This window comes from Excalfactoria chinensis, chromosome 3 (assembly GCF_039878825.1).
Source record: "Excalfactoria chinensis isolate bCotChi1 chromosome 3, bCotChi1.hap2, whole genome shotgun sequence".
NCBI lineage: Eukaryota > Metazoa > Chordata > Aves > Galliformes > Phasianidae > Excalfactoria > Excalfactoria chinensis.
The window spans coordinates 37,897,131-37,922,777 of NC_092827.1; the positions used below are offsets into that span (position 1 = coordinate 37,897,131).

The 25,647-nt window shown below is 36.9% G+C and overlaps 1 protein-coding gene across 1 annotated transcript in view; it reads right to left on the reverse strand.

The window, feature by feature from the left end:
• Positions 1–1,255: 1,255 nt before the first annotated feature.
• Positions 1,256–25,647, reverse strand: part of SIM1 (SIM bHLH transcription factor 1) — a 41,606-nt gene continuing 17,214 nt past the window's right edge. Inside the window, exons 9-11 of the mRNA XM_072332804.1 lie at positions 12,173–12,338; positions 3,987–4,392; positions 1,256–3,174 (exon numbers count right to left, since the gene is read on the reverse strand). Coding sequence (XP_072188905.1) covers positions 2,444–3,174; positions 3,987–4,392; positions 12,173–12,338 — 1,303 coding nt within the window. The 3' untranslated portion in view covers positions 1,256–2,443. The remainder of the gene's footprint in view (positions 3,175–3,986; positions 4,393–12,172; positions 12,339–25,647) is intronic.

Genomic DNA, 25,647 nt, shown 5'->3' on the forward strand with positions numbered 1-25,647 from the left:
TCAAAAATATTTTGTTGTTTCTATGCTGCAGGAAGATATACAATTGTTGGGCTGAAATAAGTCCATTTTGGTCCATTCCTTCCTCTGAGTTAAGGGTTGTCAGTGTTTTTCTCCCCTTCATCTATTTGCCTTGCTTTTATCTTCAAACAAACAAACAAACAAAAATCTCTAGACCTTTGTTATTTATTTGGCAGTTAGTCAAATATATTTCTTGCCAAATCATTTTGTTCTCATTTTACTTTGGCTAACATTCAATGCCCTGTCCCTCATTTCTGTCACTAGTTCAAATAGTTTTAGAGCATTATTTATCGCTCTTCTGTGCAGAGCTTGGTACACACCAGTGACATCCCCCCATACTTTTTTCCGTTACAAAGATGACAGACCCAGTTTATTTAAAGTTTTTATTAGATCTTTCAGTCTCTTTATCTTTTTGCTGAGCTCTGCTCCACCTTTTCTATTATGGGCTTTAGATAATAAAGAACAGACTGTTGCTCTTCCTTGTGTTCAACGTACATTTCACCAGGAGTGATCACACTGCAGTCAACAGAAATTGCTTATGGAGTAAGGTACTACTCAATTCAAGATTCACAATCTGCCTTGGAGTGATCAGAACTATACACAATATTCCACATTCAGAGAGTTAATTTCCTCTACTTTCAAGTACATCTATACTTATGTGGCTTAAAATGTTATTATTTAGCTTTTGCTTCTCATTAGTTTTATTTGAAAATAGATATTTTTAACCCACCCATAGCATGCTGCTTTATATTTAGTTCCACTGATGACTCAATCCCATATGTTGAAATTCTTAATGTTACAAATGAAGCTTGACTTACTGCTAATCTCATTTTTGTTACCACCTCAAGTCCTCTTACCTTCATTTTGGTATAATATGGAGTGCTGTTCCTGTTCTTGTTGCAGTCAACTTTGAGATGTCTTATGAATGCCATAAAAGAAGCACAGGTCTAATAATCTTGCCTACAAATAACTTATTTTACTTTTTTAGCATAGGTTTTTTATTGACTCTTTTCTAATCAGTTAGTGAATCTTTGTTCATGAGTTTATTAAAAATCACAGAAATTTTTTCAGCTTCTATAACTCCAGACAGACCATGATAATAACAATATTTGTAATGCAATTGAATTTTTTGGAACCCTAAATTCCCTCAGCAATTTTTTCTTTATATGTGACTGATTTTGGTATTCCTAATATGTTTGTATATTCTTTCTTCTTCTTCTTCTTTAATTTTTTTTTTCTGTAAGCAAGAAAAGAATGTATATTCTTTTTTCAAAGACATACCAATTTATCCTGTTTGTGTCAGAGTACTTATAACCTTCTATGCTTTCTTAATGTGCTGCAAAGCTTGTTCAAAACTAGCACAAACCTCCATGATGTTTTTATCTATCCCTGACAGATTCTTATAGGTATGCAGTTGCTTTTGTAATTTACAGAAAAATTTCTGATTCTGTTGACTTTCTTTTGTGTTTTGATTTAATTCTTCAAATTCTGCTTCTTTTAAGCACTTTTGTTTATTCTGCAATTATTAATGAATAGCATACATAGCCATAGGGTTAAATGTGCGTATCTTTGACCACACCTATCTCCAGTCTATTCTCTCTGTTTCTCCCAAGGATTTATTTTTTTTTCATTTCACTCCACTACCCTCTTTTTGCAACCTTTAAAAATGAGGGCAATCTCCCATCCATTCATCAAGACAAACATCCCTCAAAACTATACTGAGAAACACCCTCTTTCTTTCTTTTAAGTACAGTCATAGTATTTGATTATTCTAATTATGAGGATACTGCTCATTTGACTCCTTTCACATCAAGTGTATGTAAATAACTATGCATGTGAGTACACAAGAAAATAACAAATCTGAGGAGTTCTTTCTCCCCTTTTTTTGATTTTGTATTGGTTGGTCATTGATGCTTTATAACATGGAGCAGCATAGCACACTTGGCCCTTAGGGAATAAAAAGATCACCAGAAATACACATTTTGATGTGTATTTTAGAGGAACACATTCCAGCTTCCCTTGATAGTGCATAGCAGTTTTGTTATTTGGGATGTGTGGGAAACACAGTTCTGAAGGTCTGCCCTAGGTAGCAATTCCAAAACAACCCCTCTTACACAATGAGCATAAATGGCTCTGCTAGCCTGCCCAGGTGCTCCCTACCTAGACCTCTTCCATCTTTTATACCTCAAATGGCACCAACTTTTGAGTTTAGCTCCATTACCTCTAACCCTGCATGCCAGTGCATTTTTATGTTTTAAAAGTAACGTTTGTTAACTAACTCATTTTCCCAAACCTTAGTTTAGTCTCTCTAGTGCACTGTGGTATATCAAATGCTGGTAATGACAAGGGCATGAAAACATATTATATATTCCAATTAAATATCTAAGCTTACTTTTTAAAGCACAAAAGTTTTTAGAAAAAAGTGTCAGCTTCCGTTGGTTATTATAACGGATGTCCCTTTGTGTCCTTGTGCTGGATCTTGCTGCATCCTTAAGTGAGAAGTCACATCAAAGTGTGATCCATTGCAGCCTAGTGAATAGTTTCTAATGGTTTCAGTGTCATATAGATGCTCCAGAGCATACCCAGTTAATGTGTAGGCATGCTTATCAAAGTATTGCCTGTGGGAGTTGTAATAATTTGGAGAAGCTGCTGGATGATCACCTGGAGTTTGATGAGGGGACATGTCTGTATTCAGGTAGTCTTTAGCTAGTACCAAGCTAGATTTTGATATTCGGTCAGAATTGGGGCTGCTTATCCTAGACAGTGTTGTGGGGCTGTGGTCATAGTCATTTTCATGTGGGCTCATAATCTTTCCATCCCTTTGCTGGACATGTTCACAAGGAGGAGTGTTGGCAACTGTTGGGACGCGGCAGATATCCCCTGCCAACTGTTGCTGGGGGTAGTTTGCAAAACAAATTGTGTGTTTCTTCCCTGTGCCGTTAATGGAGATCAGTGGATCAGGGGTTGTTTTCCGTAGCTGTAGCCTGTTTTCTTCCTCTTTGATCATTTGCTGGGTTGCTCTTATTAGAGTTTCAATTTTGCTGGGCTCATGTGGGCTGCTCTGATACTGTTCAGCACGGTATCGATCACCAGATTCACTGGCAGAACCAGGATCAGGTGAGCTAACAACACTGTCCTCATCCCAGTGTCCTCTCCCTAGGAAAGAGAAAATGACAATAAACGGGGTTAAAGGAAGCAAGCAGTCTTAAAGAACATGCACTCTGAACACAGAGGCAAGTGAACTGTGACAAAGTCACCAGAAATGTCCATGGTAGACTCTTTGCTTTCTAGGATAATTTACCTCAGATTAGTGTATAATAGTACCAGTCTTCTCGACCTCAAAAGGACTTATTCTGCAAGTCAATGGAACTGTGCTAATTAGTTCTTACAAATTCTTTAGATAGAACCTGTGTTTGACAGATTATTTTAATAGAAAAGCAGCACTTTATGTCACATGTGCCCCTATAGCCTTAAACTGTTTTTGGCATCAGCTGCAGTCTTTCGTCTCTCAGAGTGTCTTTTAAACCTAAGGGTCTTTGGGTTTATCCAAACACAAGATCAGCCTTTCTTTGTGAAGTTTTGATCAGTTTCAGCTTCTGAAGCTGTGCTAATGCACTGAGGGTGCAACCTGCCAGATACATAATGTTAGTGACTACGTTGAAAAACAGTATTTTGAAGCTGAGAATTTGATCTAATACTTTTACTGTGCTATTTTTATCTGCTGCAGTTCCCATAGAAATAAATAGGAGGCATTACTTTTGGAGCAACCTACGTATATTTTACTGCATGCAGAGCAGTCTGCTAAACAACTCGAATTATAAGTATTTCTCATATCTATATGCGTGACCTCTGAGTTAGGAACATGCATTATTTCCTCTATCTCACATAGAGAGTTGCATGCTTATGTTATGACTATGAAACTGTTGCTTCAAGACAGTACCACTTCTGAAAATCCCATTATCTCTTACCATGAATCCTGTGCACTGAAGTTATGTGAGGCATACTGTTTTCATATGCTTCTCTGCTTTCAGGGGACGACTTAGTCAGGGGCAAGGCTGATCGGGAGCCCCACCATCCTTCCCTCCCTGGCTGTGGTGTGCCAAGGAAGTATCTGCCAGCTTCACATCTGCCTCCCTCACAGGCCTGAGTATGGAAATGTCTGTCATCGCCCAGCCTGGGGTGGTCTAGTGCAAAACCATAGCAGAGAGCACTGCGGTCAGAGTACTGTCTGTAGGCACAGGAGACATCGTGATGCTGGGAGCTTGGCCTGTCCACGGACTCCAACAACTGGGGAGAGGCTGTGTCAGTGAGGGGGCTCCCGCCCCACTGGCTCTCATGGTCAGATTCAGATCTCTCGGTGTGAAATCCAGAATACTGAAAAACAGGAGAAACAGCAGGGAATTTACTGACCATCAATGAAATATGCGAGTATCAGCACTGAATACAGAGAGAATATGCACTGGATAGGGCATTTTCCATGAACATGCCCACACGTCTGCACCTTTTGATGGAAATCCTCATCCTTTCCTTTATTACACCCCGTAATGAGCTCACAGATGACAGGACAGACCACACCAACATCTAAAATATCCCATGTCGGCCCTGAATAGCCATCTCTTTTATGATGTGTGATATTAGGATCACCAACATCAGTGTGGCGAGTCAATATTTTTTAAATATGTTCAGGTTTTTCTTGTTGCCTTGAAAGCTGCTACTTATGTGCAGCAATGGTGCTCTATGGCTCTTCTGCAAAAGTACTTTTAAAATAATACCACTCCTGGAGCATTCTCTCATGTCAAATCAAAACTGAATGTGTTTGCCAGTTCCTTTTCCCAAAGTTGCTTCTCTTTTCCACATTTTTTCCTCACCTGAGATATTCTGAAACTTATTTCCTGATATTACTTGGGACAAGAAAGTTTCCTGTAGATACTGGGACTCCCTGAACTACTACAGAGTAAAGCGTTGGTAGGTTAATAGGAAACTAGAAATCACTGATCTGCTGCAATGTGGGAGTAAGAAAAATCCAGCAATTATTTGCCAGAAAAAAGTAATAATAATAATAACAAGCAATAACTGATAGCTAAAGCTGACAGAGCAAGCATTTTGTCACCCTAATTTAAGCAGAGTCATCCCAAGGAAGAATAAAAAAGATGGCTGCCAGTTGGGAAAGCAGACAGAATAGGAGAATGAATGTTGTTATGACAGAAATAAGGGTTAAGTAAAATTTCATAAATTTCTAGATATTCTCAGTGTTTGAAACTTTTGAATACTTTCTAGGGAGAAAAAAAAAAAAAAAAAAAAAAAAAAAAAGAGAGAGAGTTTTTATTTAACTTCCTAGGATTTAGCTGACTCATTTTTTAATCTTTTTATTTATTGGAAATGTCAAACTGCATGGAACATCTTTAAATCAATTTCACCCATGATTACAGTCTGGGAAGAGACCAAAGCCATACATGCTCACCTCTTCAGTACTGCATACTCATGTCACAAATCAATGTATTACAGCATGAAACCTTGGAATTCTCCCATTCCATCATTCACGTTCCAGATGACCACTCTGCTTTTTCTTTTAATAGGCATTAGGCCTCTCTCCTGAAAACATAAACTTACCTTCCTTTTCATTAGATTGAGTTGCTATGAAACTCCTCATTATCAGCCAGGATCAAGGTTTTATGCACTTACCAATTGAAAGTATTGACCAGATGTTTGACTTTCAGAAACTTAAACCATCTGTGCAACATCAGTAGTGGAACTACTTCAGTTTTGGCATTTAATTGGGTATTGCTTCAGTATCCCAGTTCATATTTGTGAATAGTGTTTGTCAACAAGATAGGCTATTTAAAGGCAAAAAAGAAAGGGTCGTGGCTTTGAAGATGTAAATTCTATTGTTAGTATTTGATAGAATACCTGTAGGCAGAAAACTTACTGGTAGACGTGGAGGAGTTCAACAAGCTAGTATCACCATATTCATTGCTAGGTTTCAGTAGTGAAAGAATACATCCAACTTTGAATGAAAGTAAGATAGTTAGATAGCCACAAAAGGACTCTTAAATTTCAGCAACTCGAGATAACTAGGAATTCTATTCAGCCATCATAGATTTTAAGTGATCAACTGGAACGCTGAACTTTTCTACTACCCTTTCAAGTCTAACATTTTCAAACTGCTTAGTCACAAATATATCTTTGTAAATAGTGACTAAATTACTGTAAATGTCTTAAGAAAATATATGGACAAAATGAGGTTTACAGTTAAAAAATTTAAGAAAATTTTAACTATACAATTTTAGCTAGGATAAAAATTCACAAAACAAAAAACTGTTTTGGTACCTGTTATTAATTTTGGTATTATTTGTAGGGTTTTCTTTTAATTATTTTAAATTGTTTTTTATAAACTAGATTGTTTGCAACTGAAAAAGTTTCAAACAAATATAAGACAGTATAAATATAAAAGTATAAAAATGTTGAAAGCTGATTTATTTTCTTATTAAAAAAAAAAAAAAGAGTTTTTGCTTCTCTCTTGAGAAGGACAAGAAAAAAAATATTTTCCAATAATTTTATCATGAACTTTAATATTTTTGACAATTTATGAAGGCAGTAAGTGAGTACTAAGTGCCAAAGATCTTTCAAATTGAAAATTCCAAATTTCATTTGGCTCTACTATATATTCTTCTACCAGTTCTCTGTTTTTAGGGATGGAGCAGGGCCCATTTTAGCTCCTTTTGAGGGGAATTTCCTCGAACTGAAAAAATAATGTTTTGTTTTTGTTTTGTTTTGTTTTGTTTTGTTTTTTAAATCTTGTTCCTAACCATTAGGGATTCTGCTGCACAGGCTTTTACATGAATGGGAAACCATATCAAACTGTCTATGTTCAGCATGTCAGAAATGCACCATGTAATGTCATATAACCATGTAGACAAGACCAACAATGCTTCATGCATTTTCTTTCTACTTGATGTAAATGATGATTATTTGAGATCTGACCCCTGGCAGCTGCTAGGCCATACACAGAATTAAAATAACACTGTGAATTGCTTGTGGCCAGCGTTGTCTACTGACGTTTGGTATGACTGCTTATATTCTTAAGGTAGAACAGAAGCAGATGTAGGCCAAAAATATGTCTAATTCCTTTCAAAGTTAATTACATCTCAATTTGGCATCATTAGACTGCCTCTACTGCTGCAGTCCTTAGATTGCCTCTTCTGGGAATCTGATGTTGACAGGTGGAGACTCCAAATAAAGGCATGCGTGACAAGTTGATGGGGGGAGAAATGTAAGGATGATCAAAGATACTGCTTTACTGAGATGGCAGTGGAAACACTATCTCTCATGTCAGAATTAGGCTCCCATATGCCAAGTGATGAAAGACCAGAGAAAACACAATTAGATTTAATGAAAATTCTAGCCAAATAAAACTAGTGAAAACATTTTTTTTTTTTCTTAATCCCAGTCCTGTCTCACCAAAAATGTTTTCCTTTCTGCCATTTTTGCTTTTTGCCTTCTCTCAGTAGAATTTATTAGCTTTGTTCTTTGGCGAAGTTTAACCAGCAGACAGAACTTAAACATCATGAAGAACTTCTTCAGACAGGAAATATCTGAAGCAACTAAGTATGTTTCCTAAGTAACTAAGGCATTTTCTGAATTATTTTCTAGCATAGAAAACAACAGTAAATAAATCAAATGGTCCTCCAGCTGTTCCAGATACTAGAAATCACAGAACTGTAGAATCCTCAAGTTTGGAAAAGACTTCCAAGATCATCCAGTGCAGCCTCCAAGTATTTTCCCAGTAAATCACGTCCCTTAGTACAACATTTAAACATTTCTTGAACACCTCCAAGGACAGTGTTCGACCACACCTCTCTGGGCAACCTGTCCTAGACCCTCACCACTCTTTTGAAGAAATTTTTCCTAACATCCAACTTGAATCTCCCCTGGTGCATCTTAAGGGCATTCCCTCTAGTCCTGTCACTAGTTACGTGGGAAAGGAGGCCAACCTTCACCTTTCCTCTCCACCAGCTTCTTTCAGGTAATTGTGGAGTACAATAAAGGTCTCTCCTGAACCTCCTACCATCCACACTAAACAGTCCCAGTTTTCTCAGAAGCAGAGATTTGCAGCAGTTTTTCTTAATTTTTCTCTCTGCAACTGTCTTCCAGAGTGCTGTTTCAGTGTACAAACGCAGTGAGGACACACCAGCAGGATTAGCGCTGACTAAGGAATGAGCTATTGGCCACCACAGATGCACCTTTTACTCCAAAAAAGGCTTCAGAAAGGCCAAAAGGGGAAGGAAATAGGAAAATACCAATTTTGTGTTTAGGACAAGTTTACTTTAAGAGAACCCATCGAAGTGAATTAGGCCAGGAGATGATTTTAATATTTCTTGACTCATATTCTTTTGCCTGACTTCTCATTCTTACAGGTGCCTGACTGGCTTAAGCACTTATCCTGTCACATGCAGCAACATCAGCCTTTTCCACACACACTGTCAAAAGTTCAAACAATAGATGTCACAGTTATCTAATTTTCTGTCAGCCTGATCAGATTTTTATTGTTATGAACACTAAGTACACAGTGAAACTCTCTCAGAGTCTGTTTTTCCATGAAAAACTTTCACTACATTAGCATTAACAGCTTTCCTCTTGATTTGTGTCTTAACCATGAGAAAAAACTATCACAGATGCGGGCAGCATTGTACTAAGAACATATGCATGCTTTTAAATCACTTTTATCTTACTTTTTACTAATGTAATCCTGAAATGTAAAATATGTTCTTTTTGCATTCACTATTATAGACAGAACAGATGGTGAAAGGCTTAGATTAAAGCAATACAGCATGTCCATTAAAATAACCCCCACTGCTGGTGACTCTTCACCAGATCAGGAGTTATGTTTACTATAAAAAGAGGGCTTTGCTTTGCTTTTGAATATGCTACAAGTTACCACAGCCTTAGGCTACAGAAAGAAATGATAAATGGAAGGCTGACTAGAATTCAACCTGATTCTGATGTCTCTGCCTTGTTCTTTTAAGGAGGAAGGAATATGTCCCGGTAGTGGTAGATAGCAGAAATAATCTAGATTATTTTTTTAAGGTAGCCATAAAATCAGTTTATCTCCACTATCAGTTGTGGGGTAAGTTAGCAATAATTAATATACACTAATGGAGAAATCTATTACGTCCAAAAATTTGTGAATGCTGTAACACAGATCAAAGTCCCCATCCAACAGTTAATGGGTACATCCCTACGCTTGCCTTCTCATTACATATATACTAAATATATTTTATTATTATTATTATTATTTTAATAATATATTTATATAATCTTTATCCAAGAACCAAGATAAGATATGAAGCAATAAAATTTTATCCAGACTACCCATAAAACATTTTCATTAGGGGCACATAAAGACAATTTTAAATATTTTCTTCAAATAATAATCATTAATGGGAGACTAAACTCCAAAGAGGCTGTTCAGATGATCACAATTAAAATGTTTTTCCACTCTTGTTGCTTCTTCCTGTTTACAGAATAAATGAGGTCCAGGGCTAGCTTTTAATAACACAAAATAAATGAGGTCCAGGACTAGATTTTGGGAGCCCTTAGCTATTACTATTATTATGGCTGATGACTGTAGATATCTTTTAACCAACTCAGTCCCCTTTTCCTGCGTACCTCTATCAAGTCTTCGTCTCTCCAGTTTTTCCAGCTCCTCTGAAGCTCCCTTCCACTCTAGTTGGACAGAACTGTAAGAGCACTTTTCATAGTGCCTTGGCAAATCCTTGAGCTGTGTCATGAATTTTGAGCTAGTTTCTTCTTTACTCACCCTATCTCTGCCTGGGACAGGTTTCACAGAGTCTGCAAGACCACTGAGCTAGTACCAATGAGAGTTAATCAGATGACAACCAGTGCCTTCAATTTAATGAACTCAGTGAAAAAGTCTACAAACACCACATTGTGTTATGTCTGTTTTTGTATCAGGTTTGAAGGGATAAATAAATTAAAATTAAAATTAAAAAAAAAAAAACAACAAACAACATTATCATTTTGTTAGGTGACAAAACACTCCCTTTTTGCCCTAGAACTGAATATTCAGCTGAAACTTATTAACGTGGGTTTTCTTACGGTTCACACCTCTTGTAGTTATCTTAGGAGCACACAGCTGCCAAGGGAGTGGATTCTCAAAAACGGATGTGATTCCCTTTTCTCATCAAGAGTGAAGTAGCAAACTAAATGCTATGAAAAAAAACAAATAAGCAAACAAACAAAAAACTGGTAACATGCTTAAAATCTTTATAGCCTTAAGACTGAGAGATTACTTTCCTTGCTGCTGTTATTTTACTAATAAATTACTGGCTTCCTTCCTTCACAACAACAACAACAAACCCACAAAAAAAAAAAAAAAAAAAAAAAAAAAAAAAAAAAACAGGCTCCTTTGTATAACAACACCCATGCCCTCAATTTCCAGTCATGGCTTTTGAATCACATTTTAGTTCTCCACTACTGACTGGCAAATTATGTGGGCTGGAGACTGAGGGACATGGACCATGCCACCTGCAATATGTTCTTTGCAACAGCTTTTCTTAATCTTTCAACAGTTTGCTCAGTGGTTGAGAAGGTCAAGAGGGATGCAAAGCCAAGCTTCTAATGTTGCTTGTGGTGATGTGCTGCAATGAATGGTACGACCATTTTTTTTCAGGATACTGGCAACTAGTGCTGCTGCTTACTTATGAAGGATGAATTCTGTAGTCCGTGATAAACCTACAGTCTCAATGTTCCACTGCTAGTTCAAGAAGTTTTTGGAGACAGAGAGTATGAAGCGCTGATGAAAAATATGTTGTAAAAAGCAAACTTTGCTGGGAGAATGATAGGTCTTCAGTAGCAATTGCCCTGCTAGTAAAGGAGGACTTCTGAAAGGACAATGAAAGTTGAAACAAAGGGTAATTTCAATAAATCAAAGGTAATTCTCTTAAAAAATATATAATTTTGAATTAATTGTAGGTATTTTACTGATTATTTAAATCATTTTTATTACAATTACTTGCTGTAGAGCACTCAAGTGAAAATGCTGCCCTTTAATAACTCATAGAAACATGTGAACAAATGTTTGAAAAAAAGTCACAATGTCTGGAAATTTAGATTCTTAAAATTAAGCTTCCAAGTTTCTATCATTCCTCTGAATTTCTTACCCTTGGTACTTCTGAGGTGAAAAGGAAAGAAAGTAAGAAAATGATGTGGACAAATGTGCTGACATTGTACACTCACAGAACTAAGTTTAGAACAGAGAAACTACAGTCCTCAGTGTCATTATTGGATTAATATTGACCTGGACATTTTGAAAATAGATAGCTACCCGCTGTTGTATCATGAATGCATACATTTCTATCCATCATGTAGTGGAATAAGAGCTGAAACTGTGCTATGTTTTTTAGGAAACATAATGCTTAGTTCAACAAACCAGATTTATTTGGAATGGTAATGTAATAGTGCAAATGCTGTGGCACTGTCTATGGAACAGTAGCATAGATCTGTTAGGCAAGCTGCAGGTCAGAAACTCAGTAGAATCTGGCCCATTCTATAAACAGAGGCGTGCATCTAAAACACCAAGCATGAAAATGAAATATGGGAAATTAAAGTCTGCTGATAGCAGTCGCCACCTACCAGTGCTTTCTCCCTTCCAGAGCTGTCTTCTTCCAATTCAACTAGCTAGCTTGTTTCTTTCCCTACTCAAAACTCAGTCCTTTTGACTAACATTTCAGTGTTAAACTGCTGTCAAACATCTGGCAACTTTCTGGATATGCTGGAATTATCAAAACGTAAGGTAAAGCAAGTTTCCTCAAACTGTAATACTCCCAGTCCTCTCAACCCAAGTATTTCAAAAGCAAGATTTTCACTCATTCTTCTGTTCTCTCCTTATTAACTCAGAGCCTTGTGCTATTATTGTTGTTGATTATGATTTATTATGCATGATGAAACATAACTGCTTCCAGCTTTTTAGGAACAATTTGAAGAAATGTATTCCTGTCTCAACATCTTATAACCTGTTGTCTATTATTCCCTTTGAGTAACTCACTCATTGGCCCATTCTAATTGTGTGGGTTAAAAAAGCAGTCAAAATCAAGATATTCAAAAAGATTTAACTTTGTTTTCCAGTGACAACTACCTGTGGATACGGTGATGTCCTTGATTTTGACTTTGTGCTCGAGAGGCGAGATTTGCTTCCCTTTCTATTATCCGTTATGGTTGGAGTTGAATTTGCGTATGAGAATGCCGGCTTGGTAGCTGTGACCTGATCCAGGGAGAGCTGTAGTCCTTTATATTCAGTATCCCTATATAAAAGGCAAAAGTGAAAAATAAATTCACATCTTAATGAGAAACATACCTTCCTTTTTAGTGGGAGTGGAAAAGAAAGACACTTTTAAGGAAAAAGAAAAAAACCATGCAGTATACCACCCTAATATATCTATGTAGTATAGCTTACTAAACAATAGCACTATTTTCATACTGAAACTATGATTCCTTTTTGCATTTAACTATTATCAACCTGATCTACATTTTCAGTAATAAAAAATTGAATGTGTTGGGAATTTCAGAGACTTTTACTACAGTTCTGCATTGGTCACAGAGTTGAGTAATAGGATGCATTTTCCTCAAACTTTTAACTATACAGCTATAAATTTACCACATGTGTGGATGCTGGTGCACACATAGGGATGCACATAACAGCCTTCATATGCAGATGGTTAAATAAATTAACATTTTTTAAATGGAAAACATTTATAAGCTAAGTTTATACCTGTCATTATTGATGAACTGATGCAAATTTGTGAATCTTTTTTTCTATGCATCTTTTGAGCTTTTATTCCTCTATTTGAAGAACCTTTTACACTGGAAGTGCTTTCCAGACAGATGAAGCAGTTAATTAAATAAAAATCTTGTAATTTAAATTGTATACCACACACTCACAAAGTACCAAATGTTTTCTATGAGGAGTTAGGTATAATAGCAACTCACTACATTCAGTGTTAGCTTCTTCAAATTTTCTAATGAATACAAAAAATAAAGGAAAACTGGCACTATTCATGATGTCTTCCTAACCATAATGAGGGCATATGCTTTAAACTGTACCCCTCTGCAAACATCTGTGCTTCTGCCAGTACCCAGGGGAGTAAGAAACAAGCTCTCCAGCTTTCATGTAGTCATACGGAACCTATTCTGACAATGATTCATTTAAACAGAGCAGAGAAAGAGTTTCTCCCTCACCTACCTACCTGGAGGAAAAGAGGAAGGATTCATGGCTTTTCTCTTCCTTTGTGTTAATCAGCAGAGAAGGAGGAGAGCAAGGAAAGAATAATGCTTCACTTATGCAATCAAAGAGGCAACACGTTCATTCAGACATTACCCCATGCTCCATCTGAACCTAAATTCATTCACTGTCATCACAGTAAACTGTTCACCCCGCTTTAGAAACAATATCGTGTTCTAGTATCACACGTATATTGATGCAAGCCATTACAGTTTTTTAGAGAAAGGAATTTCACCACAACCTGAGCACATCACAGCTCAGTACACTGAAACCCTTTTAGTTAAAAAACAGCTGCAGAAGGATAAACTTGGTAAGTCACTGAAATAAATGAAATAGGGTGAGTATTTGGACAGCCAAAGATAAACCTGCAGAATAGATGATTTATTCAACCCAGTTCTACACTAAAATTTGTTTGCATCTGATAACCAACAAACTTGGTAGAACAGGCTGTTCTTTGACAATGCAAACTACGTGTATGTATCCATGTGTATATACATAACACATAGAAGCGAATCACTGCCATTAGAACTGTGTTGATAATGCTGTTTCCAGTGCATAATGTGCAGAGGTTCACTAATCATAATTATTGATGTAGTGAAAATATTTGTGATCATTTCTTCAAATTTTACCTTTAGAACTCTGCTATAGTACTGGCTTTTCAAACACCATGCCTGCAGCAATAAGTTCTGAATATAGAAGGCCTGTCCATGTATTTTGAAACCTTTACTCTTTTCCATGCTTACCTCCAGAATTTTGATATGGACGCTGACTCAACATGAAAATCATGTGTCTCCATATCAAAAGTCTTATCAAATTACCTTCATACTATACAAAATATCAGAAACAAAGGATGTCCTTTAATCTTCACACTTAACAACTACAGTAGCGTGAGATATTAACAATTGTCATAAAAACTGTCAATCTCATCATGATGTACACATTCTCCCTGCTAATTTGATTATAAGAAATCGTGGAGGAAGGGTTCTGTGGTCTCAAAGTCAGATGCAAAAGATGTTACATCCACAAATTAGAATGGATCAAAATCAAGATGTTTTGTATTTTATAACCTACCAAATCTTTTGACCCCCATTCTACTAGACAAGCCCTGCCATTATATATCGATCTCTGGTGCATGCCAATAGCTGTTGCTTTCTCCTGTCAGAATCTTAAAAAAAAAACGAATATATACCACCTCACTATTAAGATCACAGACTATCACTTTAACACTACCATCCAGCTCTTAAATTCTGTATAAAGGCTGAGCATTGAAATCTAAGAGACTACATTGTATAACGGATGCTTCTAGGCCATAAGAATCTGAAAAAGTATGTCAGATCTGCCCAAAAATCGTAGGTCTTGCCATATATTACCTTCCTAAATCCTTAGTTTGTCCAAGGTGAGGAGTCACTTTCCCAGAACACCACACATTGGAATAAACACCAAAAGCTACTATTTGCAGCCAATTGTTTAGAACAAGTAGAAAAAAAATCTGAAATTCTTTCTGAGTGTAAAGCTTCTGGGTAGAAAAAGAACACATCTGTGCTCTCCTTTCAGATGAAACACCTGGAATTTTTTGCATCATCAAGACATGAATCAATGCCATCCCTATTCTAGCATAGCTACCCTTCAGAAGACACAAGATAGATACCAGAACACCACTAATAACAGGCCAAGATAAATACCAGAAGTTAAAAAAAAAAAAAAAAAAAAAAAAAGTATGGGAGATGGGTTCTCAGCATCAGATGGAGGAGATGTTCCACCAAGAAATGAAAATATTTGAGTATATTCATATGTACTGTGAAGCAAAAGACTAGAGGAACCAGAGCTCCTAGTGGTGTACAAACGGCAGATGGAATTTCTGACAACTTCCTGGAGGCATTTATAAAACTTCCGCCAACTACAGACTGCAGTCTCCAGATTCCTGTTCTCAGACCATTGTATCTACTATTACACAGTCACATTAACACAGTAGTCCTGCATCTCATGTTCTACAAGTAGTTTAAAAATAAATAAATAAAAATGGGGGGTATGAACACCTTCTTCTAAGGTCCTCATCTTCAGGATCCATATAATCTACATCTATCTATATGAGACTGCTGAGAGAGAGAGTGATATGGCATGTGTTCAGTTGCTAACAGTATGTTGCTGACAATCTACTATTTATCTCATTTTCTGATGCAACTATCATCACTATAAAACATCAGAATATCTACAGGAAATTAGCTCTTAAATGAAGAACATATGGATCAAACTGAATCCAGACAAGACCAAAGTGATGCTTCTTTGCAAAGGGAAACACATTGAAGACCTCCACCTTTTCATGATAGGAAACAGCTATTCTTTCCACAGTTGGATGGAAATTCTAGGTTCTCTTTGACTCCTAAGCATATGCTTCCAAAAATGTATTATTTCTTCCCTATCTTGTCCCTTTTTCCCCCACAGAGAACGGGGCTGGAATGGTCAATGTATCAGTCACCTACAGACTGAATTATCATGCTCCTCTGTAAGTGAAAAGAAATCAAAAGACAAAACACAGCATCCACTTGATAAAATACGATGTTTCCCATTGTCTGCTTGGCTGTAACCCCCAGAAGTATTTCTACTTTACCTTGTCGTTTGTTCTTCCAATGCCATTGTAAACTTTGATCCTAATTGTTGTTGTATTTGAGGTGAGATAAGGAAAATAGGACAAAAGTCTACACCAACTGTACTTCTCTGCATTAAAGTACCTGGATGTTGTGCACAAAGCATTCTTTGTTAAATGGATCTAGCTATAGCAAGCTGCATGGACTGAGAAGGACAAAAGCTGAAGGACATAAGTGTTTGATGGAAGACACCAATCTGTCTGCCCATGACTTGTGTGCCAGCTGGATCTGCAACACTTGTGTAAAGAGTGCTCACAAATCAGCAACAGAAGATTCTTTCTGCCTACTATCACTGCCAGAATTTACAATGTGAAGCAAGATGAAAAGTCTGGTTAACAACATTTTGAAAAGGAGGTAATGGCTGATTAGCATGTAGACAAAAAGGAACAGTGAATGAGCATCAGAATAACACAGCTCCTGAATTCCTGGCAAACAAAAGAGGCTTACATAATTGTGGAAACTGGGCCTATGTATAGCACTCACCATGAAATTGAAGAAAATGAGTGTATTCTATATAGCCTTGTTGAAGGGAAAAAGAAAGAGGTGGAGGGATGGGGGGAGGAGAGTATTGCTAGAAATAGTGTTGGGAATTCTGGAATTAGTAGCAGAAGTCCAAGACAAAACTGTAGAGAAAAACTTAGGTTTTCTATAGTTGTGTTTCTTCAAGAAATAGGAGGTTCTTTAGGACTACCTTGATAAAAAATCTAAGCCAAAAGTGAGAACAGACATTAACACATTAGAAAGCTAATAGCATATTAACTTTGAAAATGTTAAGATTCCCTAATTCAACAGAAATTAAACCCAGGAAAAAAAAAAAAAAAAAAAAAAAAAGTTTTCAAATAGCAAGAGCAGCTTATCAGAACATATACAGAGGAAAGAATAAAATAACAACACCCATTAGTGAAAAATAAATATCCAGACTGAACCAAAAAAACTTAAGAAGGAGGATAAACACACTCAAGAATTAAGAAAGATCTAATGCATGTACTCTCATAAGCAGCATAACCTCCAAAACAAGATGGGAACTTTCAGAACAAGAAAGAATGCTCTGCCCATTGAAAAGTCTGCAAAAGCCGTGAGGAAAAGTGCCTGTTTACACTGACATCTCAGCAGAGAGAAAGGAAGAATAAGATATACACACAGTAGCTGAACCAATAACTAGTGAAGAGACAAATATTTACAAAGTATTTTTTTCATTAAAAGATCTTGTTAGACGCTCTAAAGAAATATACAGAAATTCAGTCTTCGTACATGAAGTTATTGCATTAGAAACATCTTTCAGTTCATACTGTCCAGAAGTAGTCAAAACACCAGTATACAACTGGAAACAGATCTTACTCTTATTCTCAGGTATCTCTCCATTGATAATCTGAAGGCTGTGTAATGATCATGCTGTCAGTGGAAATCATAGCAAGGCACCATGAACATACAGCTTTGACAAGAGTGGGATAACCTAAATTTCTATCATTCATCTCTATCATACTTATTAATAATAACACAAAATACAAGCTGAAAGTAAAAGCATTAGATGACCTAAATGGAGCAAATTACTACATCATGAGTACAATTGTTCATACCACTGAAGTGGAAAGCACTGTTCATGCAAAATAACCAAGGTGTGGTTTTAATTGGTTACACTATTATTTCTTGTGAGCTCATCATACATTTTTATGATTTATTCTACTGCACAAAAAAGTTTATTAAAAGAGAATATATGAATGCTGTTAGCATTTAAGAAATTGAGAAAATTCTTTTTTCTGCCAGTATAACAGTACAGAAAGTATGACTTTAAACTAAAGGTGTTTGTATCATTAGTGTTCAGTCTATTTTGCAGAGTTGCTGCAGTCCAGTGAAAATCAGCCATGAGGGTGGTAAAAGCCCAGCACATCCTCATGCAAATCTGATGACAATACTGTAATATATTATTTTTCTACTCTCAAACATTGTTTGCAACTTTTAACATTTTTGCACTCCAGCTCATGCAATGCTAACAGCGCCATTCAGCAGATGAGCGAGAAGAGAACAGATTCTGGCTGTTTGTCATGTTCATGGCTTTCTAAATCAGCAGATGGTACAACAAAACAGAGAATTTCCTCATCTGCTGTGTTCTCTGTTCATGTACAGTGTGTCTCAGAAATGTTTACAAAGGCTTCGACCTGCTCATGACACATGTCAGGAGAAGTGTTTGCAATCCCCTTATCATATTCCTGAACCAATCACAGAAGCAATGCATCTCTTCACTCCTATTAGAAATCAAACTTCATGATACTAGTCTGAAGTGGGAAAAAAATCTCTTGAACTTCGTGGCTACAAAGCTACGAAACCACACTGTTGTTCAGTTGTGTGACCTCAGAGATACTCTGTGCCTCAGTTTTTCCATCACTAACTGGTGATCCTCCTTAAAATTTACAGAGTGAAAAGCCCCACGAAGCTCACCAAATTATTTTGAAAGACCCTCCAGAAATCTCTCAAGTGGTTGCTTATCACTGGGACACTTAATGGTTAAGGCACTGCATCTAGTTGGAGAAGTATCTGTATATCGGATCCCTTCGCTGAGTGCCAGGCACCTATTTATCCCCATAAATAGCATAAGCAACAGTAGCTGTTTACATCTTGTTGACTTAAAGTTTAGAGCTACTTCGGCCATGAGATTCACGCACATGATATCATGTTTCTGTATTTGCTCTCAAAGATAGAGCAGTCCAAACCAGGAAGTTCAATTAAAGGATTTGATATGTTCAGGAAAATTGAAGCATGAAGTCTCCTATTCAGACCATGTAACATAAATGCCTGAGGATATCTTCTAGAGAGCTACTGTCAGAGAAATTTTATATTTTCCCTGATTGGTTTTTCGTCTCAGAGTGCAGTTATTTAACTGTCAGATGGAGTTAAATAAAATGTCCTGCCCTCTAGATAATCATGGTGTAGCAGAATTTTCAGCAGTCTGAAGGTACAGTTTGTCATTCCCAACCACATGTCTAGCCATCTCTGGCTCCAAAAGGAACTCTTTTTACATTGCTCTTTATTTACTAGATTTTCTAGATAAAAAATATGCACCAGGGATTTATTATTGTTTGTGAATAAAATGCCTACGATATCCTAGGGTAATTACATGGAAAGATAATGATCGTCTTTAGTTACATATAGCACTGACAAAAATGCTTTATATAAAATAAACAAAATATGGAGAACTGATTTTAATTCTGTAACATTCATTTATACTGGGAGTGCTTTCTACCAAATGTGCCCAGGAACACAATCATCTAGAAGTCGTGTTTGGTGTATATTTAGTAAATGTCATGCTAAATGGAGAAATGTATTTGACAGGAGCTTATAAGGATTTGTATATGTTATAATCTGCCTGATAATGAGCAATTGGAATTAAAGGGAATAGTTTACAATGCTTTCTTTTCTGAGTGTCTACAAAATAGTTAAAAACAAAGTCCAGTGCAGCATTTTATCAGAAGGCATGTTCAACCTTGCAGAACTCTGTGACTCATCTCCATAAGTGTCAGCCTTGATTAAAACATTGCAGTGACTTCTTTGCAAACATTTGGAGTTTTCCCTTAAGTTCACCTGAACACTCAGGTAATATTTCTGGATAAACCAAGGCCTGTTAAATGAAACTTTGAACAGTCTTATTTTTTTCTGCCACATTACTCCTTTTCAACCATTCTATTTAAAATAATGCCACTACAGTGCATGTGCACATACAAGTACAGAGGAGCCCCACAGAAATTTGTGCTACACAAGTGTAAATTCTGATATACTCATGTAAGACTGTTTGTATTTCAGAGAAAACCAGACTGACAACAGTACAACAGACTACTCTTATATAGGTTAGACTCCCATCTCAATCTTCTTAATATTTTTATGCATTAAAAAAAAAAAAAAAAAAAAAAAGGAATGTTACCTTGAATACCTCTGACACCCTTAAGATACTGATCTAGTATCCAGCTGATCTGAATTGAACTCTCACCCTCCCATCAACTGCTGGTGTCATAGTGTGCAAATCATGTATCACACAGTTTTTGAAAGCACTTGGCACTTGCCTGAGCTTACCCTCAAGGCAGTCAGCAGGACTCCTAATTTGGGTAAGGTCAAATTTAGCCCAGATCTTATCACTTCTGAGAATCCCTACCTTAATCTTTATGAATTCCAACTGTAAAAATTGGGTAAAAAAAATACTTTTCTGTGGGAATTGCTTCTTTTGTGGATTATTTTTTGTCTGTCTCGCTTATTAAACCAGTTTTTGTTTGAAGGAATAATCTATCATTACCAGTGCATATGGTAGCTAATGTTACCAAGCTAAATCTCAGATGCTGCCCTCGGCTGCATATCTACCACAAGCAAGAAAGGAAATATATATATATATATATATATAATGGAAAGGATAAAACACATTGTCTGAGAGCAATACTCATATCACTACTGAGGTAAAGCATGTTTTTATTACTTCAAAATTCTCATGTGTTTAATACAGATGTTTTTACTATGTTCTATACAATTAATCCTTGTTTGAACCTCTTCCAGATAGTTATAATAAAAGATTTCTTTACAGTTGGTATGCAAACAGTTCTTTCATGCCTATTACACACCAAATTTCATGGACACGTTCTTTAATTGCAGTCATTTATTTCTAATCTGCTTAAGCCCTAGCTAGTGTAATGCTTCACTACATATACATATACATATACTACATATACATTAAACTCACTTATTTAAGCTGCTAAAATAAATTTGAGTTGTATTCTACGAATAAAAATACTTGACCAAATACATGTAATACTACTGTTTTTGTGTACCCAACTGAGCAGGAATTGTTTGAAATAGTACAATCTATAGCTAAGTGACAGGCCTTGACGAAAGAATTTGAGAAAGAATGATGATGATTGTTTGCCAGAAATTATAAAATAACAAGTTTTTAAATCTTGAAATTTACTATAGTACAGTAATGCAAGCAATGTGACCATCATTAGTAGTGGGGTCTCTCAATTGATTGTTCACAGTCAGTTACAGACTGATCAAAAAGAGCTCTTCACAATTTTCATTAAGGGTTCTAGGTGTTTTCACTTTAAAATCTAGGTACTGTTTTAGAGATAACAGCCTCAGACTTGCTCCAGGCTAGGAAAATGGTTGGAACAGGAAACAACTTTAAAGAAAAAAATGACTATTCTATGTTTTGTAACAGTGACTGAAGTGATGGCACAAGATTGGATAAAAATATTGTATATTTTGATCACACCATTTGAAAACCTCAGAGTGAGACAAAGATGATGGTCTTGGAACAGCTTCTCTGTGTGGAACAGATAAGGAGATTCCTCAGGAGGAAAAAGAGATAACAGAAGAACAAAGAAAGAGGTGTAAACTGGGAGTGATACAGAAAAAAATATGTAGGAAACAGCTGTTCACTCTTCCTTCTAATGCAAGAAAGGTGGGCTATCAACACAGCAAAACACTGACAACGAATACACTCAAAGGTATCACCTCTGTGTAGAGTGTCCTTTGAACTTTTTGAAGGCTGAAAGAAAGTTCTGGGGAAGCATTATGGAATGTCTGCCCTGTTTTAAAACTCTTTCCAAAGTATTTGCTACAGTCACCGTCAGTATGTATCTGATCCTGCTTAGCTTCTTATGCTACACTGTACACCATAATTGGTCAGTAATTTCGTACTTCAGTTGCTTTAAAACAGTGTAGTGAAGAGTCATCCTGACAACTTGTTATTACTTTTAACAGTTTGCTGCAAATGTTAATCTACTGATATATAATGTTTGATCAGCTCCTCTGTGTTCCCCATAATTTAAGCTTTTGTTGTAAGAACCTTCCTAAAATCCTGAAGTGAACACATAAAAAAATTAATTAGCTTTACTGTGATAATTTAATCTTCTTTGAGAAGATGGATTATATCTCATTTGACAGACTTTCTGATTAGCTTTTGTGATCAGAGAAGTTTATCAGAGAAAAAACAAAGTGCTTGAAAAATTGGTTCACTATTCATTCTGTTAGTACTCTCTTGGCAAATTTCCTATCTGCATGTCTCATAATATACTTGTTCATCATTCTAGCCTGCTTTTCCTGATCAACTTGGTCCCATGGCACAGAAGCATGTTGAGTACAATGTGGTTCATGATCCTTACTTCATGAGAAGGTCCCATTTACAGTAGACCACGTTCTCCTTCATCACATTAGCCTTTTCCTGCCATAAGACTTTCACTGTCTTCAGGAGAAGCAAAATTTTTCTACAACAAATGTGTTTCCTAGCCACTTGTCCAGAGGCCCTCAGCTGTAGTCAAGGTACAGTACTTTGTCACTCCAGGTCATTTTTTCCATTCACTGCCCACAAAGCAAGTAACCATGATACGTTAAGAAATCCTTTTCAATTGAATCTTGAAGGTGAGGGAAGAGAGAAAGACAAGGAATCATATGTATTTTTTAGCATTTGAAAAAATAAAAATAAAAAGGGGTTTTGTTACTTTTATTATTATTATTTTTACTTACAAATTAATCTACTTGTTTTCTCATTTTCAAACCTCTCCTGCAGCCAAAGCCCATCCACATTATTTTTTTACTTGTGTTTAGGAATCTGCTCATATTACTCTCTCTTACTGATCCAGCTTTGATAGATGTATATATAATGCATTTAAGCTTTTAAGCATAAGCCATAAAAACCAGTATCACAAGGCTGTAAGGTAACTAGCAGTATTGCATTTCATTTGTTAATTTCCTGCTAATCATTGTTTCAGTCTCCTCAAAGTAAGTATTATATTTGTTATGAGCTATCATGTAAGTTACTGTTAGAGAGCATCCAATGGAAGGCTACAAAGAAGGTGAAAGGCCTGGAAGGCAGGATGTATGAAGAGCAGCTGAGGTCCTTTGCTCTTCTGGGGATTAGGAAAAGGCTCCTCACCAGCAGTTTGTCAGGCACCAGAACAGCTTCCCCTGGGCAGTCCCTTCCAATTTGGGATGTTCTATGATTCTTCTAACTGAGTCCATTTAATGTTAACATTTGTACAATAAAACTTTTGTTAGGTTGACTACCTAGACCCTCTGGGCCACAGAGTAAATTAAAACACCATATATTGTACAGTTACTGCTAAACTCACTACTATCAAATTCAGAAAATAGAATTTTTAATAGTCTTCATCTACAGCCTTCTTATGAAACATAAATCTATCATCTGGCTAGCACCTTTGTTCTCCTGGTCCTTGCTTTGTCACGAACAGGCAGGGGGACCGTGGCTGGTTTCAGTCAATTTGCTTTCACTGCTTTGCATGTACATCTATCAGTGTACATACACATGCAGTCTAGGTGCCTGGATGAGTCTCTAACCAGGCTACTCAATGCTCCTGTGCAAAAGTCCACAGTATGCATACAGATTAGCTCCACTGACAACCTACAACAGTCTTTGGACCAACACTGCAGGTAAGCTGTCATTGAACTAACCATACTTTAGATTTATGCTCATGCAACAAATTCAGCTTATTACAATATATTTATTGTGCTTTTGGTGACCATTTCTGTAGCCCATTTGCAGCAAATCATCCAGCATATCATACCCATGGCAATGGTGCCATACATCTTCTCTCCTACTGCTCTCTTGAATTTTTTAGATAACAGAAGAATGGAAGCCCTGATTGCATACTCCCGTGTTAAATTACACACCTGTTGGCATACAGTTTACTTTGAAATGAAGCCACACCTCCACTCTCATTGCTGTTTTTCACGGGAAGCACTAAGGTGGTTGATTATCTTTCAAGAGATGATACTTTTGCTTTAACTCTCCTACTCACAGCTTAGAATCAACAAAATTATTTGGGGGAACAAAATTCAGAAGTTTGGTTGCAAATACTAGCAAAATAAAAATAATTTTTAAAAGCTAGTAGGTTATTTATCGCCATATCCATATTTTATTTGAGCAAATATTCTAGTTGTGAATGCCTTGTGAAACAGTCATTAAAGATTGTTTATTTGTTCTGTGCACAAAACAGTCTTTGGAAACAGCAAGAGAAAAACAGCATGTAATGCCTTTGGGTGGGTTTCCATTAACCATGTCCTAAGTCAGAGAGTTTTCTGTACCAACAGTCTGAGCTGCAAGCTGCCAACATTGTACAGAAAGAACTGAAAGCCACGGGCTACTTGTAACAAAGCTGCCCTCAGGGCAGGCTCTCCATTTGGCTCTCTCACCAAAAGCACAGATATGAGAAGGATGAACATGGGGATGTGTTTAAAGATCTTCACTGTAGGTGATGCCAAAGTAGCTGCACAATACTAGGGGATATCGCCAGACTTGAGTTAACCAGGCATTTGAGTTTCCATAGTTGCACTGAAACTTCAGCAGATAATAGCTGTTATTTTCAACATTGCTGCCCTTGAGATTTATACACAGTGGTTTGTAGCTGAAAAACTCCAGCTGGTCTTCATTAAGTCCCAATTCAACATAGTAATGAACACAGCCTTCCAGCCATCTCTATTTGGCAAAGACAAGAAATATTCTTATTTCTAAGTGTGTGCCTAAGGTTTGTTGGTTTTTTTTGTGTTTGTGTGTGTTTTTATTTAGTTATTTATTTCAAAACAGAGTGCACAAGCATATAATCATGCACTGAAAGCTATGCCTAAGCACTTTTAGAGCCAGCCATGTTCTCCACATTTTGTCTGGGGTAGAGTTAATTTTCCTCCTAGCAGCTGGTAGTGCTGTATTTCGGATTCAGGAACGGTAACTCACTGATGTTTTAATTGTTGCTGAGCAGTGCTTAGACAGCTTCAGAATCTTTTCTATTTCTCATAGGGTCCATCCAGCAAGGAGCTGGGGGTGCACAAGGAATTGAGGGGGGGACACAGCTGAGACAGCTGACTCAGACTGATCAAAGGGATATTCTGTACAATATGGTGTCTTGTTCAGCAGTAAAATCTGAGGGAAATAAGAATGAAGAGGGATGTTCACAGCAGTGGTATTTGCCTCTCCAAGAAACATCACTTGCGATGAGCCCCACTTTCCTGGAAGTGGCTGCACATCTGCCTGCCGATTGGAGATAGTGAAGGAATTCCTTGTTTTGCCTTGCTTGTGTGCACAGCTTTTGCTTTACCTTTATCTCTACTGTCTTTGTCTCAACTCCTGAGTTCTCACACTTTTGCCTTTTCTCCCCCTTCCAGGGGAGGGTGAGCAAGAGGCTGTGAGGTGCTGAGCTGTCTGCCAGTCTTAAACCACAACACATGCACTCAGGTTATTTAGTAAATCAGGACTTCTGTGATTTAATTGCACTAAGTGGACAACAGCAAAAAAAACAACAAGAGAAATAAATTGTGTAAGTGTGTTTAAGATCATGGGATTGACTCCAGACTGCAGTCTTCACAAGCCTCTGGAGGGGTCAGACTCTGTACCCTTGTTCGCACAGAGCAATGCCTGCCTCCATAAATAGTGTCATCAAAGCGAGGGGGCTGCCTCTGAAGTAACCTACTGAGTACGAACATGTGTGCTGGAGCCTGGCCCATGCTGTAAAGTACAAAAGAGAGGTGAGGGAAGGAGAATTAGATTTTAAACAGATACTTGCCACTGTTGAACGGACAAAGGAGATTTATTTGTTAACACTTAATTTAGGACATTTTGAAATGCCATGTTTGTGTGTGTATGAATAAGAACTAGCAAGAGCACCTTAGAGTAGAGGGAAGAACCTACTACAGAAGCAGCTA